Source organism: Poecilia mexicana, unplaced genomic scaffold (genome assembly GCF_051168715.1).
Source record: "Poecilia mexicana isolate PSO_F unplaced genomic scaffold, ASM5116871v1 scaffold_18, whole genome shotgun sequence".
In the NCBI taxonomy this organism is placed as follows: Eukaryota; Metazoa; Chordata; class Actinopteri; order Cyprinodontiformes; family Poeciliidae; genus Poecilia; species Poecilia mexicana.
In genome coordinates, this window is record NW_028263387.1 from 27,941,103 (window position 1) to 27,960,247 (window position 19,145).

The following is a 19,145-nucleotide window of genomic DNA, read 5'->3' on the forward strand; positions in this document are numbered from 1 at the left end:
TTGTAACATTTATGTCTGTAGTTTCATTTTGGTGGACTGAGAATAAAAAAATCTCTTTGGGTTCATAAAGGTTACAGAAGGTGTTTATTTGTTTCAACATAAATACGGTTTAGTGTTTTAATCCATAATGTTTAGTAGGAATTAATATTATATATAAATTCAACACCAGATGGCGCTGATGTGCTGCAAAGATAAACTACATCAGCTTATTTCATTAACCTTCTCCACCATTATTAATGCATCACTCATGTTCATCATAGAGGTTTTATATTCTAATGTAAACTAAATAAACTGATTTTGTGTCTAATTTAAACCTAAAATGACATAAAGTTCATTTTGCACCAGTTCCTTCCATCATGCAGCTCCCCTGACTCAGACTTTGTGCTGCTGGTGAACCGGGTTTCTGTCTGCTGGTTGAAGCAGCAGCAGGAAGTGAACAGCAGCAGAGGAAGAGGGCGGACTGAGCCGGTCTCACCAGCACCGACCCAAACGGGTCAACGCTCTGAGGAGACATGGAGGAAACATCAGCCAGACGTCTGCTGGGTGAGAAACTGTCTGCATTTCTGCTTTGGTTCTGGTGGTTCTGATGGTTCTGATGGTGAGGTCAGAGGTTAAACTGGACCCAAACCCAGCAGGACTTTAAGAAGGGAACAGGAAATGTGTCAGACCTTCATGATGAGGATCAGAAATGTTCTGCAGTCGGTCGTTAACTTCAGCTGAACTTTGTTCTCCTCAGAGTTCATCGTCCTGCTGAGCTGCTCAGGAAACTCAGGTCAGTGTTTCATCCTCCACCTGCTGAATGAAGCTGCTGCTTCGCTACAGGAACTGAAGTTAATCAGAGACTGAAACGTTACGTCATCGTGTCATTCATCAATATTTAACTCCTGACATCCAGAAACTTATTATAGGCTGGAGGAATCAGACATGATCAATGAAGGCAGATCAGATAATTTACAGACAGTTCTGTTTTCTCCAGTTCTCCCAGTTCGTCTGACTGTGAGTCCCAGCAGATCTCAGTTCTTTGAAAGGGAATCAGTGACTCTGATCTGTGAGGATGAAAACAGCTCTGATGGATGGACTGTGAGGAGAAACACAACCAGAGGAACCAGGACTGAATGTGGAAAAGGGTGGGGGAAACCGGCTGGTTCTACCTGCAGCATCAGCTTCGTGTACCCATTAGACTCTGGCCTGTACTGGTGTGAGTCCATGTCTGGATCCTCCAGCAGCAGCAGCAGCAGCATCCAGCTCTCTGTCTCTGGTAAGATCAGACTGTGGAGTTAGTGTTGCTGTGTGGAAATGGATGAAATGCTGTAGTTTGTCTCTGTGTTGAGGTGGATCAGTGATCCTGCAGAGTCCTGTCCTCCCTGTGATGGAGGGAGATGACGTCACTCTGAGCTGCAGAGCAAAGAGTCCAGCCCACAACCTCCCAGCTGCTTTCTATAAAGATGGCTCCTTCATTGGTGATGGACCATCAGGTCACATGACCCTCCTCCATGTCTCCAGCTCTGATGAAGGCCTCTATAAGTGCAGCATCAGCGGTCAGGGAGAGTCTCCATCCAGCAGGATCTCTGTGGAAGGTCAGCAGCTTCTCTGTTTGCTTCAACCTTCATCAGGAGACAAGAAATAAATTATTACTTTGATTCATTTCAGGGAGAATCACCTCCACTCCTCCTCCATCCTCCATCTCTTCTTCCTGTTCTCCATCTCCTATAGATCCTTCCTCTCCCCCTCTTCCTCTTCCTCTTCTTCTCTGTCTCTCTCTTGTCTCCGTTTGTCTCGTCTTCGTCTTCCTGGTTCTGCTGCTGAAATGTTTTGTCAAGAGGAAACATGAAGGTAAATATCAGACATTATCAGAGTTTTGTCTTTTAGATGTTTTCAGATTGTGATTTCAGATTTTTGTTGTTTTCAGTTGTTGAAGATGAAGCTGCAGATGAAGATCTGTCACACAGTGATGATGATGATTTACAAACACAACTGCAGCCAATCAGATGCAGCACAGGTGCAGTTCAGAGTTATTTGTGTTTTATTTTTAAAAACCAGATGGAATCTAAGAATGTTTTAATGTCTGTTTTCATTTATTTAGAAATGTTTGTTTCAGTTTATGATCTTCCACAAAAACAATCAGGACCAAATTCTGATGATGTCACGATGATGTCACGATGATGTCATGATGCCTCCCAGTCGTTTTCACTGACTGGAACGGGTTTTTTCTGTTCAGTATTTGTTCTGTTTCCATCATAGAGTCTCTCATACTGCAGCTTTTCATGGGACGCCTTCAGTTTTAGATCCAGAGGCCAAACGGTTAGGATGGAGGGACTGATGTCACGCTGATGTCACTCGCTGATGTCACACACACTGATGTCACGCTGATGTCACTCGCTACTCAGCAGACAGAGAAATGTCCCAGTTTGAGTCGTACTGGTGCATCTGGTTTAGCATCTCGCTGGTTTGTCTCCATGTTGGAGGTTTGGGTTTAACCCGCCTGTTCAATCAGAGTCCAGCTCTCCTGAGTACTCTGGATCATAAAGTACCAACCGAACCGAACCGAACCGAACCGGACCTTAGCATACTGTACCACTCATTGGACCAGAGCCCTGAACCGAGTGTAACTTACTGATCCTCAACCATCTAATCTGGAAATGTCTCCTAACTGGGAGGACTGGATCTGGAGTGTTTGGTTCTGAGATGTTGACTGGTTCTAGTCGGGTTCAGGTCGACCCACTTCAGGCTTCTGGACATTATCAGCTCTCTGTGTTGGTCCAGAGGATGGAGTAGAAGAACAGAACCTCCTAAAGGTTCTGGTTTGGTGCTCCTCCTGGTGAGTCAGAAGGTTCTGACTGTCCGTCCAGATGGTCCTTAACGGATCGGTCCTGCAGACAGAGCTGATTCCTCTGGTCTCCTCCAGTCCTCCAGAGCAGGACTGGTCCTGATGGATCCGGATCCATTACATTCATCCAGTCTGGTTTATGGTGGTAACATCCCTGGAGTCTCTGGAATCACATCTGGAGGTTTGTGTTCGGTTCTGACTCGGTAGGGGACGTTAAGTCTGAATGGACCAGGTTCAGACAGACCTGGAGACTGGATGGTGAACTCTGGAGATTCTGAAGACAGAATCTCATCTGATGTTCTGGAAACAGTTTAATGTCTCTGAACCGGGCTCTGCTGGGCCTCAGTGGGTCATGGACGGTACCGAGTCATGGACGGAGACATCTGGGCGTCTCCTCTGTCACCATGTCCTCTGAGGAGGAAGCAGAACCTGAGGACCGGGTCTGTGACCGGGCAGAAGCAGGAACCAGGACCGGCGCGTCCAGGGTTGGTGATGATGGACCAGAGGAGGTTCTGAGGGTTTCACCAGAACCAGTCAAAGGTTCTGGTTCCCTTCTGTCCTGGTCAGGATATCAAAACTGATCATGGAGGTGATGATGAACATCAGGAGGTTAAGTACTGACAGACCCAGAGCCATGAAGAGGTCAGAGGTCAGAGGTCAGGTCTTTTCCTGCTCAGCCCACAGGCTGAAGGTTTTATGTCGCTTTTTTTATGCTGAAGTGTTTTTGTTAAATCTCAGAGATGTGATTTTCTCCCTCCTCTTCATCGTCTTATTCTTTCTGGTCTAACAGTCGGAGCCTCGTCTGCCATGTCTGATGTTGGGTTTGTGTTTTTTGGACCAACTGGACTTAAATGTCAGTTTCCCTCAGAACCCAGGAAAGTTCAGGAGGTTCAGATCAGATAAAACATCTTATTCAGACAGGATGGATGGATCAGTGGGTTTGACACCCAGCCTGAGATGAGGTGACACTTTAACCACAGTGTGAACCGAAGACGGAACGAGAAATCGATGAAACGTTTATTATTAAGATGGTTTATTATTAATGAGGAGAATGAGGACCATCAGTCTGAGGAGCAAACGCTCTGGATGATTGTATGTCCGGTAGAGACGGTGTGTGTGTGTGTGTGTGTGTGTGTGTGTGTGTGTGTGTGTGTGTGTGTGTGTGTGTGTGTGTGTCGGATGCATCTGGTTTCCTGTTTAATGTTCAGAAACTCTGCCAGGCTGCAGCTGCCGCCTGCAGCTCTGCGGTTTCTCACTTCCTCTGGTGTTTGGGCTCAGACTGAAACCTGCTGCTTGGTCCAATTAAAGATTCACCAGAACAATCAGAGGAACAATCAGTGGTTTGATTGGTTGATTGGTTTGTGTTTCTGGCAGCAGCTGCAGTGACTTCATGTGTTTTTCTGACAGACGGCGACCAGGCTTCAGTTTACTCTGCAGTGAGGATGAAGAGCAGAGATGGAGAGATAAACAGCAGAGAGGATGAAGACGAGCTCAGAGGTTCACATCCTGCATCACCCTCTGATCTTCACTTTGAACCAAACAGCTGCATCAGCAGAAACTATTAATATATAATATATATAGTTAAAAGCCAAAGAAAGCATTAAATCTTTTATAAACCTCAGCAGCAGCTTTGAGCTCCTCTGACCTTTGACCTGGATGTGGTCACAGTGACGCTGCTGTCGTTGTTTCTTTACCAGAAGTTGATCTTTGCGGTTTTTTCTTCTGCTCCACTTGAAGATCTGATAAAATAAGTTTTACTGGTTTCTGTTGACAGCAGAAGAAAAAACTTCCTGTTGACCTAGAACAGATCAGAAAACCTTTAATTGTCTCTAATGAGGAAACTCAGCATAAAACATGGACCTAAAGGTAGAGAAATCATGTTTATATTAAATATTAATAGATATAAAGCAGCTCTGCTGGTTCTTTATAGACTTTTATTTATAATTTTCTTCAGATTGAATCACTAAATGTTCAAACTATTATCCCTCTGGTTATGGATGCTGTTCAGCTGGAGGCATTTTCACTCCTTCACTTTCTGATTGTTATGATCCGTATCCATGGCAACAAGGTGTTTACCAGAGCAGCTGATTAGCATCTGAGAAAACTCCAAGGAGTCGAATATGAAAGAGCAGAGATGATGATGGATCGTGTCCTGTACTCAGACATCCAGAAGAGAAAATTATAACAAAATAAATATAGTTCAGTTATTACAAATAACAATATAAACACTAATAACAATATAAATACTAATAACAATATAAATACTAATAACATAAATTCTAACACTGCATAGGTTTATTGTTAGAAGTTCCTCTGTAATCTGCTCCTCTAATCTGAATTAATCTCATTTCAGAAGATGATTCATCTGCTGTTTATTCATATGTCAGAAAAGGAAACAAAACAGAAGAAACAAACAGGACCGAAGGTACACACACACACACACACACACACACACACACACACACACACACACACACCAACACCAACAGACACACCCAAACACACACACACACACACACACACACACCAGCTGACACACTTTTGTTGTAGTCATCATTATGAATTTCTATAACTTCAGTAAAATCTAATCTCAGATTATCTCTGATTTTCTCAGATTATAAATCCTGAAATCACTTTGAGTTTAAAGTTTAAAGCTGAAGCAGCTTCAGTTTCCTTCAGTTTCCATCAGTTTTCTTCAGTTTTCTTCAGTTTCTTTCAGTTTCCTTCAGTTTCCTTCAGTTTCCATCAGTTTTCTTCAGTTTCTTTCAGTTTCCTTCAGTTTCCATCAGTTTCCATCAGTTTTCTTCAGTTTCTTTCAGTTTCCTTCAGTTTCTTTCAGTTTCCTTCAGTTTCCATCAGTTTCCATCAGTTTTCTTCAGTTTCTTTCAGTTTCCTTCAGTTTCCTTCAGTTTCCATCAGTTTTCTTCAGTTTCTTTCAGTTTCCTTCAGTTTCCATCAGTTTCCATCAGTTTTCTTCAGTTTCTTTCAGTTTCCTTCAGTTTCTTTCAGTTTCCTTCAGTTTCCATCAGTTTCCATCAGTTTTCTTCAGTTTCTTTCAGTTTCCTTCAGTTTCCTTCAGTTTCCATCAGTTTTCTTCAGTTTCTTTCAGTTTCCTTCAGTTTCCATCAGTTTCCATCAGTTTTCTTCAGTTTCTTTCAGTTTCCTTCAGTTTCTTTCAGTTTCCTTCAGTTTCCATCAGTTTCCATCAGTTTTCTTCAGTTTCTTTCAGTTTCCTTCAGTTTCCTTCAGTTTCCATCAGTTTCCATCAGTTTTCTTCAGTTTCTTTCAGTTTCCTTCAGTTTCCTTCAGTTTCCATCAGTTTTCTTCAGTTTCTTTCAGTTTCCTTCAGTTTCCTTCAGTTTCCTTCAGTTTCCATCAGTTTTCTTCAGTTTTCTTCAGTTTCCTTCAGTTTCCTTCAGTTTCCTTCAGTTTTCTTCAGTTTCCTTCAGTTTCCTTCAGTTTCCATCAGTTTCCTTCAGTTTCCATCAGTTTCCATCAGTTTCCTTCAGTTTTCCTCAGTTTTCTTCAGTTTCCATCAGTTTCCATCAGTTTCCTTCAGTTTCCTTCAGTTTCCATCAGTTTCCTTCAGTTTCCATCAGTTTCCATCAGTTTCCTTCAGTTTTCCTCAGTTTTCTTCAGTTTCCATCAGTTTCCATCAGTTTCCTTCAGTTTCCTTCAGTTTCCACCAGTTTCCTTCAGTTTTCTTCAGTTTCCTTCAGTTTCCATCAGTTTCCATCAGTTTCCATCAGTTTCCATCAGTTTTCTTCAGTTTCCATCAGTTTCCTAACTCTACAGTCTGACCTCAGAGAGCAGCATCAGGACCCAAACGTTCCTCATCATCATTATTAATATGGAGATGGTTTCTGTGTTTCCAGATCTTCATCCGGAGCCAGAGGTCATCTACTCCTCTCTCATGATCCACCAGTGACGTCCAGCTGCTGGTTTAACTGGTCTGTCTGCCTCACACCAGACTGGAGTTTATTCATGTCGGTTTATTATCTGGTTTTTTTATTAAAATATTGCTGAGATCATTTATTCAGAAAACTCTGAATAAATGTCACATATAATAAAAAACTATATCACTTCATAAACCTGTTAGTATTTTTCAAATGTGTTTTTTTATATTCCTGATTAATAAAATAAAAGTTTATTTTTTTTTAGAAATAATATTTCCATATTTATCTTGTGTGTTTTTATTGTTTAGCCTCTTATAAACTAAATTATCTTTCAAGGGACGTTTATTAAAAGCAGTAGAAATATATAACTTAAACTTTATAAACTGTAGTTTTCTGACATTCATGTTTATAATTTTCAGCAGCGCAGACTCTACTTTGCTCCAGCAGGGGGCAGAGTTTTAATATTTATTAGTTATTTATCTAAAAACTGAAACTTCATCCAACATTGTGGCATCTATATAAAATCTATTTCAATATGATTATATTCAGTGAATAAATAAATCATCCTCTACAGAACATAAAACAGATTCTCATGATAATTTAATTAATCAAGACTTTGAAATCACCTTCTGCTCAAAACCTGCTGCGTTATTTATCTATAAATCATGTTTTTAATTCCAACTGAGGTTCTAACAAACATCAACAAACGTTTTTACTGAGAACAAGAAAAAATGAAATTATGATGGATTATAACATGTTGCTAATTCAACTCCACAGCGCCACCTACTGGCAGAAAAGTCAAAACATCGAGATTTTCAGCTGCACTTTGACGCAAAATATTACAGAATTAAATGTATTCGAATAAATTTGTTGCTATAAATAATTTTATGATAAAAACATTTCATTTCTTGAAATGGCTTAATGAATGATAACCATTCAATAATAATCATAATTGAGCAGAAATTACCTAAACATTTAACTCTAAAATTCAATAAAATGAACATTCACCTGAGTATACCCTTCATATTTCATAATAAAACAGTAAAGATACAGTTTTATAAGATTTAAATTAGACATACAATAATTGAAGACCTTATTCGAATGTGATTTAGAAACATTTAAAGTCTAAACGGCTCATATATTCTGGTTTATCTTGTGAATTTCAAGAATTACGTTTCCATGTAATTACCTGTTTTAAACACTAGGGGTCCTCAGTTGTCTCCAGAGCGGTTTTTTATCTCAGTATTTCATTTTCTTGTTCTTTCATCGGTTATTAAAATTCGTCTCTTCTCCTCATAAACGTTGAACTGAGAATAAAAACATCAAAGGACCAAGTGAAGTTCCTTCAGGGTCTCCTGCAGTTTTATGTTGCTAATTTCTAATATTTGCTGTGTAGCAGCATAAATGGTGCGCTGCCACTTTAAGGCCAATTTCAGCAGCTGCATATAAGCAAGCCTTCACCTGTCATGAGGCTGGTTGCATCGTGACGTCAACCAAATCTGCTTCCTTTGTTTGCACTGTTCTGGGTAAGCGTGGCTGTTTTATCGTTTGTCGGCTTTAATAATGGCTATCAATACTAATTGGTTTATCTGCATAGCCTCCTTTGCTGCACCTCCAATATTTGGACCGATCTGTCCGTTCATTCATTTGCTGACAGGAAGGTAAGGGCTTAGCGTGGCTAAGTAGCCTCTATCCATGTAAACAAAACCTTCACATAGCGTTTTCTTACAGTTGCACTACATCTAGGTGGAATTGGGGATCTGATTATTTGGCAGTGCAGTCATTTATCAGTTCACAGGTAAGCAGCTGCTGCAAGTTATGTTTTTGTTAGCAGTTGTATTAATAATTTGCTCTATTCTTTTTAGCCTTCTGACTCATCAGCATTGTACCTGGAGTGACACTCGCTGCTGTTTTGCCTACTTATAAATTGTTTTAAAATACTAATCTCCACTTTCTCTGGGGATAAAGTGCAACATTGCAGGGCTATTGTATCTGTTTTACTTGTATTGTTTCATTTTCTTGTCTGTCTTTTAGGGACTGAGGCTTCTGTGGTGGCGGTGGTGACCCCTGGTGGCGGTGTCTTGTCTTGTGTGTTTTGTTGGAGCACCTTTTTCTTTTGTTTGTGTTTTTGTAGTGTCCAGGGTGGTCCCCTTTTTCTGCACTGGATGTTGCCCCCTTCCCTCACTACTTCCCCCATCGGTAAGCCTCAGTTTCCTTTGAAATTTAGACATTTCATTATCTTGTCAAATGCATTCAATTTCAGATTATTAGAAATTAAAGATATTTTGAAGTTTAATAAATTTTGTAGAACTTTCTGAATCTTGTCTCCTCATTTCCAGTAGAACTTACCTGTGTCCTTACTACATCATATTTTCCTGGATTTATTCCAGGTGGCGTTGTTGGTCATCGTAACCTTTAATATTTTATATTTGAGTTCATATTAAGAAAATCCACCCCCCAGGTTGCCACAGCTGCATCTACTAAAAAAACTACAGAATTAAAGTTAATTGATATTTTATATCAGAATAAAACACCAGACACAGAACTGATGTTTTATTTACAGTTTATTTGGATCAGAAACTGAACTCATTATTTTAGTCCCATGTATCATTTCTGACTTTCCTTCAGATTTTCTTAAAGGCAGAAGAACAACACGGGATTATCGGTGTTAACTTTCAGAGTCAAATGAAAATATGAATATAGCTTCATTTTTCTGATACTGGCTAACATTAATAAAAGATATGAAAACTGTGCATAAAGTCTGTCGGTTCCAGGAGGAGTAAATCTTTGGTAATTAATTTTAAACAGTTTGACTACAAAGCTCTCTCTGCCTCCTGGTGAATCAGGATGGATTAATTTCAGTTTTCACAAATGTTTATTTCACAGAATATAAAGTCTAAATCTGCCACAAATAAAACTGAAACCTTTTACAGTACAGACCAAAGGTTTGGACACCTTTTCATTCAAAGAGTTTCCATCATTTTCATTCACACTCAAGGCATCAAAACTATGAATTAACACATGTGGAAATATATACTTAACAAAAATGTGTGAAGCAACTGAAAATACACCTTTTATTCTAGTTTTTTCAAAGTAGCCACCTTTTACTGTGATACTGCTTCACACACTCTTGGCATTCTCTTGATGAGCTTCAAGAGGTCGTCACCTGAAATGGTCTAACAGTCTTGAAGGAGTTTCCAGAGATGCTCAGCACTCATTGGCCCTTTTGCCTTCACTCTGCGGTCCAGCTCACCCCAAACCACCTCGATTGGGTTCAGGTCTGGTGACTGTGGAGGCCAGGTCATCTGGCGCAGCACCCCGTCACTCTCCTTCTTGGTCAAATAGCCCTTACACAGCCTGGAGGTGTGTTTGAGGTCATTGTCCTGTTGAAAAATAAATTATGGTCCAACTAAACGCAAACAGGATGGAATAGCATGCAGCTGCAAGATGCAAGATCCCACTTATTAACCTGACAGGGCACAGCTGTGAAGTGAAAACCATTTCAGGTGACGACCTCTTGAAGCTCATCAAGAGAATGCAGAATGTGTGCAAAGCAGAAATCACAGCAAAATGTGGCTACTTTGAAAAAACTAGAATATAAGGTGTATTTTCAGTCGTTTTACACTTTTTTGTTTAGTACATATTTCCACATGTGTTAATTCATAGTTTTGATGCCTTCAGTGTGAATCTATGTCAATAGTCATGAAAATAAAGGAAACTCACTGAATGAGTAGGTGTGACCAAACTTTTGGTCTGTACTGCATTTACATCCACAAAATGTCATCTGTAAAACTGAATAAAATTACTAATAGGGTCATTAAAATTATTTACGTCAGATGGTGACAAAGTTCTGGGTCAGGTCGATTAACAATGCAATTAAAAACAAAAAAAAATGTTGCTACTGGGAGCCTGCACTTTGGCATCTTTACATTTCCAAAACATTGTCATATTTGGATACATAAGATTGAGAATAAAATAAAAATGTGAAAATGTAAATCCATTTTGTCCCCATTCTCAAGAATCACTGATTTACATGAACTCATCCAGATAACTGTTTGGTTATGAATGTGCAAGATGTCAATGTTTAACATTTTACAGTCATGTTATAACTTCCAAGTTATTTTTACTTTTAATGAGATTGAAAAGAGAAAAGATGAAAGACAAAGCAGTATGTTCATTTAGTTTACTTCCAGAGCAGTGTTTGCCACGTAGAAACATTTTTCCTTTTACAGTTGAAAAATAAAATACTGTCTTCATAACACAGAATAAAAGATTATGATGTTCTGGTTGTGTTCAAGCTCAAACTGTGTGGAACTTAACCAATTTATATCAACTCAAACCCACATCATTTCAGTTTTAATAAATACATTTCATAAGCAGCTGGTAAACATGTAAAACATTTCCAGGGATATATTTTAATTCTGATAAACTGCTGCCAAGTATCAGGTTGAAGCTGCTTTTTCCTTTGTCCTGCAGCTCCTGAAGGCATCATGACCTCTGACATGCGTTCCTCTTTTTGATTTGTACCATTAAAACCTCCGATTCTCACTGACCTGATTGTCATTCCCTTCTGACCTTTGACCTGTACCATTAAGCTGGACTTCAGGCGCAGATTTTGGCGCCACCTGCTGGTCTAATGACGCCAACACCTTTACACCCAGTAACTAGTCATTCTGGCTCCTGAAGGCTCTGCATGTGCTTCAGTTTTAACAAAGTCATCTTAGCTCTAGAAACATAATTATGCATAAATTACAATTCTCTTTTCTACAGCAGGTTTCTATAAAACAGCAAAGAGCTTAAGGCAGGTTTCAAGTTTCCAGACATTTTGTTCAACAGGAATAAAGACCTAAACGTCTCTTTGGGCTGTGTTGTTTCTAACCTCTGGTCCAGATGTTCTAGAATCTTCCTTCCTCTACATCTGCTTCATTAACAGGAAGTGATTTAACATGACTTTTCCACATTAAGCCTCCGATAATGAGAGCAGCGGTCAAGACGGGCACAACCAGGCCAAGATGCTGATGACTTTGTGGGTCCTCCGACTCTTCTGTGCTTCCATCCATGTTTCCTGCAGATGGAGGAGTGAGGATGATGAGGACATGACTGAAGATAATCAGCTGATCTCAGAGCAGATGTTTTCTACTCAACATCTACAGAAAACATCTGATCTGTGAGCCACCAGGCAGCAGAAAGAAAGGATTTCTAAAGTCACAAGTTTTAGGAAAATTCATCTAGAACAGTGCTGCCCATAGTGGGTCCTGGGGGCATCCTGCATGTTTTAGTTCTCTCCCTAGTGGTTGTAGCAACTTTTCAGCAAGTCAGTGTTCTTCTTAGGCCTCTAATGAGCATCATTTGATGCAGGTGTGTTAAACCAGGGAGAGAATAAAACATGCAGGATGCCGGGCCTCCAGGACCCACTTTGGACTCCCCTGGTCTAGAAGGAGAGAAGGCCCTGCACGCTCTCTACACTGTAAAACATCTGAACCACATTCAGTTGTGTTTACTCACTTCTGCACCATCAGTCAAAGAATGTTAAAGTTTTAGATTCTGGACTGAAAGATGACTTTGTTAAAGACAAACCTACAGCAGTAAGTCATTTTAACTTTAATTTTATCATCTCTCAAAGAGTTGCATAAACAGGGTTTTATGTTGGCGTTTAAAAAAAAAGAAGTTAGGAGTGGGAATTATTTCTGAGTATGCTTAGCAGCAGGTTTCTGTTTCCTGTGCTGCAATGTGGTTAAGATGGAAATGCTTCACATTGACCTGCATCATGAGTATTTAAGGAAAGTGTTTGATGTAGTGCAGCTGTCAGTTTGTGGTGGTTGAGGAGAAAATATTCAATACCTACAATCCCAACACATTTCAGCAGTTGGAGCAGAAACCAGTGTGATGTTTGAAACATCTGAGCCGAGTTTGGCCCTTTTCTCTTAAGACTGGCCTCACCTGGAGGAGGGGGCGGAGCTACATCCAGGTGGACGGTGCAGATAGGAGCAGATCTCAGAACAGATCGCTTCTCTCTGTCTGTTCCTCTCAGAATTCGACACTCGTATGTTCCTCCATCATCAGCAGTCACGTTCTCCAGAACCAGAGACAGATCATCTTTGATTGGTCTGTTCTGCAGGTCGACCCGGTTCTGATAAGATGGATGCTGCTGTTCTGGGTCCAACTGCTGATCTCTGTACAGAAGAACATAATCCGAGTCCAGATCAGTTCTGCTCCACTCCACAGCGATGACCCCTCTGTCCCCGGCAGATCTACATGGCAGAGTGATGTTCTGTCCCGGTTCTGTTGTCACATTTGTCTGACCTGTGAGAGAGAGGAAACACCGAACAGAGAGGTCAGAGGTCATGATACCAGAGAGGACACGGGTCTGGACTTTGTCCCAGCCAGACAAATTCTCATCCCAACCATCCCGTTTTTCAAAGTAGATTTTTGTTTAGTTGTATTAGCCGTTGGTAACTGGACTGGTTATATTTGATAATTTGTTATGTTTTTATCCTGTCAGAAGTGTTTTGATTGGACCCAAGAACAACCAGTGATTAGTGAAAACTGAAGAGTTTTAATGCTGAGGTGAAAGTGACAAGACAACCAGAAGAACTCAAATGGTAAATGGAGAGCAGGCGAAGGGAAGGAGAACGACACGAAGCTGAACTAAAACAAGGTACACACCAAGGGGAAAAGAAAAACAAATATAACAGCATACTAACAGAACCCAGGGAGAAAAACCAAATACAGAGACACCTCTAAAGCAAAAATAACAGAATGTGACAAGATCTGTAGAGTAATAAAGGAACAGAAACCTTTGAAAACCTAAAGACAAAACCGCTGTAAACACAGGAAGGAGCACCAACTCAGGACAGTTTGTATGGAGGAATGACTCGCATATGATGCGTTCCAGGGTCAGGTCCGCCAGCATGCGAAATATTAACAGCTCAGGCGATTACAAAATAAATCTGCGTATGGATCCTCATATGAAAACACATTACTGCTGTTAAAACAACTCACCAGCAGCAAGAGTATTTTTAGGGACAAGGAAGTGATCTTGAAAGAATGCAACCGCTAACTGACATGGAGACGGGCTGTGAACGCAGCCTGCACAGCCGCTTGTCATCGTTTATCATCTCTACAGTATTACCATCAAGTCCAAATGAAACCAGCTCTCAGTCATAATGATGAAAAACGAGGGTTGCATATTGTTGAATAAATCATGAATGGCAAACAAACATAGCTTCAGTTTCTAACCAATATTTATTAATAATAATCTGCAATGGCACAGAGACCATCCCTCAACATTTCATTACTTTCTCATGTTTTTCAACAGAAGTCAAATATCTTGGCAACATTAAGTCAAGTTTGATGATCACAAAAAAGTCGGATGCTGATACTCAAACTTTTCCTAAGATGAAAAAAAGAAAATGCAGCAGAGACTCACCGGTGCTCTTCAGTGGAGAAGCAGATTTTAGTAGAAAATAAGTCAATATCAGATGGAAAACAGTCATAGTGACAGAAATAACTGGAGCCGTAGTAAAGCACAGACCCACTGGTCAGAAGGACAGTTTAATAGCCTGAGACCATTTGAAGAAAAGCCTCACATCTCGCGTCCTTAAGTCCTCCCACAGGTACGGCTGTTCTAAGATGAAGTAGCATTTCCTTACTGTAGAGGGCGTCCCAATAACACACCAAACTACTGAGGACAGACTATCCCAGAGTTGAATTGTAATAATCTGAATGTGGGTGTTGAAGCAGAGGAACATCTAAAACATGCAGGTCAGTGAGCCTTGAGGACCAGGATTGAGAAACCCTGATGAATCTGAAGCAGACTCACCAACTTTACATGTTCCATCAATGTACCAGGCCTATGGATGTTTTCCCAATCATTCCAAAGTCTCCAAATATTTAATGTATTCATGTAACCTGATGTACACTGAGCAGAGCTCCTCATGTTCCTCTGTGCACATAAAGCTCATACATCTGTTTAACACAGATAAAAAAAAATTATAAAATCAAAGTGCTGTTCTTAAAAAAAAAACAAACTAATGCCAACAATAAAATGGCATAACTAGTAGCTTTATTTGAAATATTTCACAGCAAAACATCAAACTCACCTCAACTGAATCTGCTTCTCAGAGTTTAAGCCACATTCCTCTGGGTGAAAGGTGAATGCAGAGACGGGGAATGTCTGTCCGGTGTGCAGTCTGAGCTAAAGAAGGAACCAGAGCAAACAGACTTTGCTTTTGTTTCCCAGAAATGACTACGTTTCTGGGAAACGCCCCACCCTGTTCGTGCGAATCAAATGTCAACAGATTTAATGAGTTGTAGCTCACTGTGTTGGTGGAAAATCCCCAGACCTTACTCTAGGCCAGGAGTGTCCAGTCCTGGTCCTGGAGGTCCGGTCTCCTACTTAACGTCTCCCTGGTCCAACACACATGAATCCAACAGCTGAATCACCTCCTCAGTTCAGTGCAGTTAGGTTTTCCTGACCTGCTAACGACCTCAGTATCTGACTCAGGTGTGTTGAATAGAGACACATCTAAATGTTACAGGAGGCCCTCCAGGCCTGGAGCTGAACGGCTGTGCTGTGGACACATCTTTTAATAAACCCATTATTTACTCTTCTCCTCTTTCTGCAGTAGAGGTTAAATTGATCACTTTTCTTGTCTTAACTGATTAAACATGCCGCTAAGCATGCTGGGAAATAGTTCCCACCCTTCTCTTTTCCTTCTTTCAGGTTTGTAAGTGTTAACCTGAAAGCTACTTTATTCAACTCTGACAACATTTCCATTCGATGATTTTGAAGTGCTCCAAAGTTCCAGCACTGCAGCCACATAACCTAAAGTGTTAGCGGCTTTAGGTTAGCGGTGTTCAGTACTTTGAACTGAACAACAGATTTTGCACGGCAAATGCAGCTCACCCATTAGTGCTTCATTTAGGGATCAACTCAGGCTTTCTTTATAGGGATACATTGGATGTTTCACCCAGAAAGAGTCAGCAGTAGAGGCTGGAGGATGGGGGAAGAGCAGAACAGCAATTACCACAACAGTTATAACCATTGAAGTGGTGATAATCAGACAATGTAAATAAAAATGTGTAAAGCGTGTTAATATAAAATGCAAGTTATCAGGAAGACCAGCTTTGTGTAGAGACAGAAGGATTCTACACAAACATCACTGATGGACATTGTCCCCCTCCAGGCATGAATGGAGTTATTTTAACTTAGAAGACCTGAACTGCAGAGCTCCTTCAGGGACAGACTGCCGCATCCTAAATGCACAAAGGAGCTTCATGCAGATTCCCAGCAGCTGTTGGACTCTACAACCATCACTGCTCCCAACAGACTTATAAAGTTTATATATGTACTGGTATTTATATTGCTTTAATCATTCTGAATGATATTTCTATTCTGCACATTTATGTTGTTGCGATGTTTTTGTTGTCACTTAATATAAATAGTCTGTTTTTAATGCTGAAATACATATGCAGATTGTACATTTTTAAAAGAACAACTAAGTTCTTTTACACAGTATTCTATTATTTATAACTACATTGTATTTATGTTGAAATTCCACTTTTACTATTTCTATAATTTGTTTTTATATGCTTTATATTCTTTGTGTCTATTTGCTGTGATTGCCTGTCACTTGCTGCTGTATTTATATTCTCTTCCATATAAGCAGTTCAAAACTACTTTTTGATGGTAATGTTTGTTCCACTATGTCTCAAAGTCATGTTTGGAGGACTCAGTTGGACCTGGACTCAAAAAGGCATCAAGAGTCTGAGATGGAAAAGAAAGAATGAAGAGAATGTGATTATAATCACCAATCCTCTCAGTCCAACTTCTGTCCATCTATTAGTTCACACACACACACACACACACACACACGCACACACCCCCACACACACACCCACACACACACACACACACGTTTGTTTTGCTATCTTTGTGGGGACTTCCCATTGACTTCCATTCATTTCTACATCCTAAACCTGACCTTTACCCTTTTCCTAACCCTAACCATCACATACCTAACCCTAACCCTAACCAACCAAAACTCAATTCATACCTTAGCCCTAACTCTGACCCCTGACCCAAAAACAGGGTTTCCCCTCGTGGGGACCAGGCTCAGGTCCCCACGAGGAGCAATTGGTCCCCACAACGTAGTATATGTCAGGAAAATCGTCCCCACAAGGTATTACAAACAAACGCACACACACACACACACACACACACACACTTCATGTATGTCTGTGTGCTTTAAATGGTGTGTGTGTGTGCATGTGTGTCATTTTAATAGTATACATGTGCATTGTTAGCCTAGTAAGTGTGTTTATATGAGTCTGTAGTGGTGTAAGAGAGAACAGTTTTAAACTGCCCCTCATTTTTGGAGTGGGTATTTAGTAAATTAGAACATTTTTACTTTCACACTAAGAACAATTTCTTATTTACAATGTTAGCCTGATGGTACAAAAATAAGACAACATACACACAATGAGCAAAATATTCCTTAAAATTGTCTATTCAGCTTGAAACACCAACACATAAAATAGAAAACATGCTTTGATACATGCATTGTTTGAGTTTATCTATAGTTCATTTAGCATTAATGTTGTAATAAAGAGTCCAGGCAGAGGTGGACCATGATAGACCACCCCATGCATTACTATGACAGGCCTGATTTAGGTCAAACATCAGACCGAACTAAAGAGGAAGTGATGCGATCGAAGTGGGTGGGTGGAGACTCTTTCTGTTCCTGCAGCACTGCAGCCTCAGAGGAAGAGTCTGAACATCTCTATCAGATCTCTGAGACACGTGATGAAGGAAACATCTGTCAGATTTCTGCTCTGTAAGTAGAGATTCTTTCTGTGCATTTACTGGGATTCTGTTGATAAGTGGTGATGAAGCTGAGATGATGGAAGTTATCAATGGAGTCTACAGAGAACAGATGAAACATGACAGTGATGAAAAACCACACATTTATCATTAAAAATACTTTAGCTGTTATGTGAGAAATAAAGTATTTATTTACCATTTTCAAAATGTTTTTTTTTCTTGGTTTAGTTCTAACCTCAGTGCTGTGCTTCACAACAAACCAAGGTTGGTTCACTTCCTGTTTTACAATCATTCAGTTTTGTTGATGGTCAAAATAACCCTATGCTGCTCTATACTTTGTACAATAAGCATTTCAGTTTCTCAGCTTCAAGAAACATAACTAGAGATCTTTGACAACCCTTAGTAACGAAAGGTTTTTCCTTCCAGCTGCTCTGACTGTGAGTCCCAGCAGATCTCAGTTCTTCATGAGAGAATCAGTGACTCTGATCTGTGAGGATGAAAACAGCTCTGATGGAGGAACTGTGAGGAGAAACACAACTGGAAAAATAACTCAGTGTGGAGATGCAGATGAATGGGGTAAACCAGATGGTTCTACCTGCTACATGACCTACTTGTTCCCACATGACTCTGGCCTGTACTGGTGTGAGTCCATGTCTGGATCCTCCAGCAGCAGCAGCAGCAGCATCCAGCTCTCTGTCTCTGGTAAGATCAGACTGTGGAGTTAGTGTTGCTGTGTGGAAATGGATGAAATGCTGTAGTTTGTCTCTGTGTTGAGGTGGATCAGTGATCCTGCAGAGTCCTGTCCTCCCTGTGATGGAGGGAGATGACGTCACTCTGAGCTGCAGAGCAAAGAGTCCAGCCCACAACCTCCCAGCTGCTTTCTATAAAGATGGCTCCTTCATTGGTGATGGACCATCAGGTCACATGACCCTCCTCCATGTCTCCAGCTCTGATGAAGGCCTCTATAAGTGCAGCATCAGCGGTCAGGGAGAGTCTCCATCCAGCAGGATCTCTGTGGAAGGTCAGCAGCTTCTCTGTTTGCTTCAACCTTCATCAGGAGACAAGAAATAAATTATTACCTTTGATTCATTTCAGGGAGAATCACCTCCATCCACTCCACTTCCTGGTTCATCTTTTCCCACCTCCACAGTCGTTGCTCCCATTTTTATCTTTCTGGTTTTGCTCTCATTAATTCTTCTGGTGAGACGATGTTTCTGCATTAAACATGATGATCAGCAAACAGCCTGAGGAGAACTGGGAAAATCATCTTTAACCATCACAGCAAACCTTCTACTGATTGTACATTTCTACATTTCAGCAACGGTTCAAAGTGTACAACACCATAAAACATTAAACAGTGGTCACTTATGAAACAAGAATAAACTTTTTTTTTTCAAATGCCATCAAGCAAATAAACATCAAATATATTAATCAATGATCTGCCCCACTCCAACCAATTAAAGTGTTAAAAGCAGCTCTAAACTTTTGGTTTTTAGATGAGATTTAGACTTAAAACCACGGGGGACGGATCTGCGCTCAAATTATGGGCAAGAATATTTTTTACACTTGTTCGTGAATAAAAACGTAGGTCTGATAT

The 19,145-nt window shown here is 40.4% G+C and overlaps 2 protein-coding genes and 1 long non-coding RNA gene across 4 annotated transcripts; 2 read left to right on the top strand and 1 right to left on the bottom strand.

The window, feature by feature from the left end:
- The first annotated feature begins 421 nt into the window (after positions 1 to 421).
- On the top strand, positions 422 to 6,985 carry LOC106912829 (uncharacterized). Of its 2 annotated transcripts, none has more exons than XM_088015605.1 (9): positions 422 to 543; positions 737 to 772; positions 977 to 1,258; positions 1,332 to 1,577; positions 1,651 to 1,833; positions 1,910 to 1,999; positions 4,235 to 4,324; positions 5,181 to 5,252; positions 6,703 to 6,985. In XM_088015605.1, exons 1-9 carry the CDS (start codon positions 513 to 515, stop codon positions 6,753 to 6,755), a joined length of 1,083 nt encoding a protein of 360 aa, XP_087871731.1. In that variant the 5' UTR covers positions 422 to 512; the 3' UTR covers positions 6,756 to 6,985. The 2 variants fall into 2 exon arrangements, with proteins under 2 accessions (XP_087871731.1, XP_087871732.1); XM_088015606.1 differs by having other exon boundaries at positions 5,184 to 5,252.
- A 5,835-nt stretch (positions 6,986 to 12,820) lies between these two features.
- On the bottom strand, positions 12,821 to 15,126 carry LOC148154431 (uncharacterized). The gene is made up of 3 exons (XR_015766096.1): positions 15,045 to 15,126; positions 14,826 to 14,920; positions 12,821 to 13,026 (listed from the first exon to the last, which is right to left on the bottom strand). It is a non-coding gene; the product is annotated as an uncharacterized LOC148154431 (long non-coding RNA).
- Positions 15,127 to 17,220: 2,094 nt separating this feature from the next.
- Positions 17,221 to 18,924, top strand: LOC148154432 (high affinity immunoglobulin gamma Fc receptor I-like). Its single transcript, XM_088015655.1, has 5 exons — positions 17,221 to 17,561; positions 17,777 to 17,812; positions 17,975 to 18,250; positions 18,324 to 18,569; positions 18,644 to 18,924. Exons 1-5 carry the CDS (start codon positions 17,531 to 17,533, stop codon positions 18,769 to 18,771), a joined length of 717 nt encoding a protein of 238 aa, XP_087871781.1. The 5' UTR covers positions 17,221 to 17,530; the 3' UTR covers positions 18,772 to 18,924.
- The last annotated feature ends 221 nt before the right edge of the window (positions 18,925 to 19,145 follow it).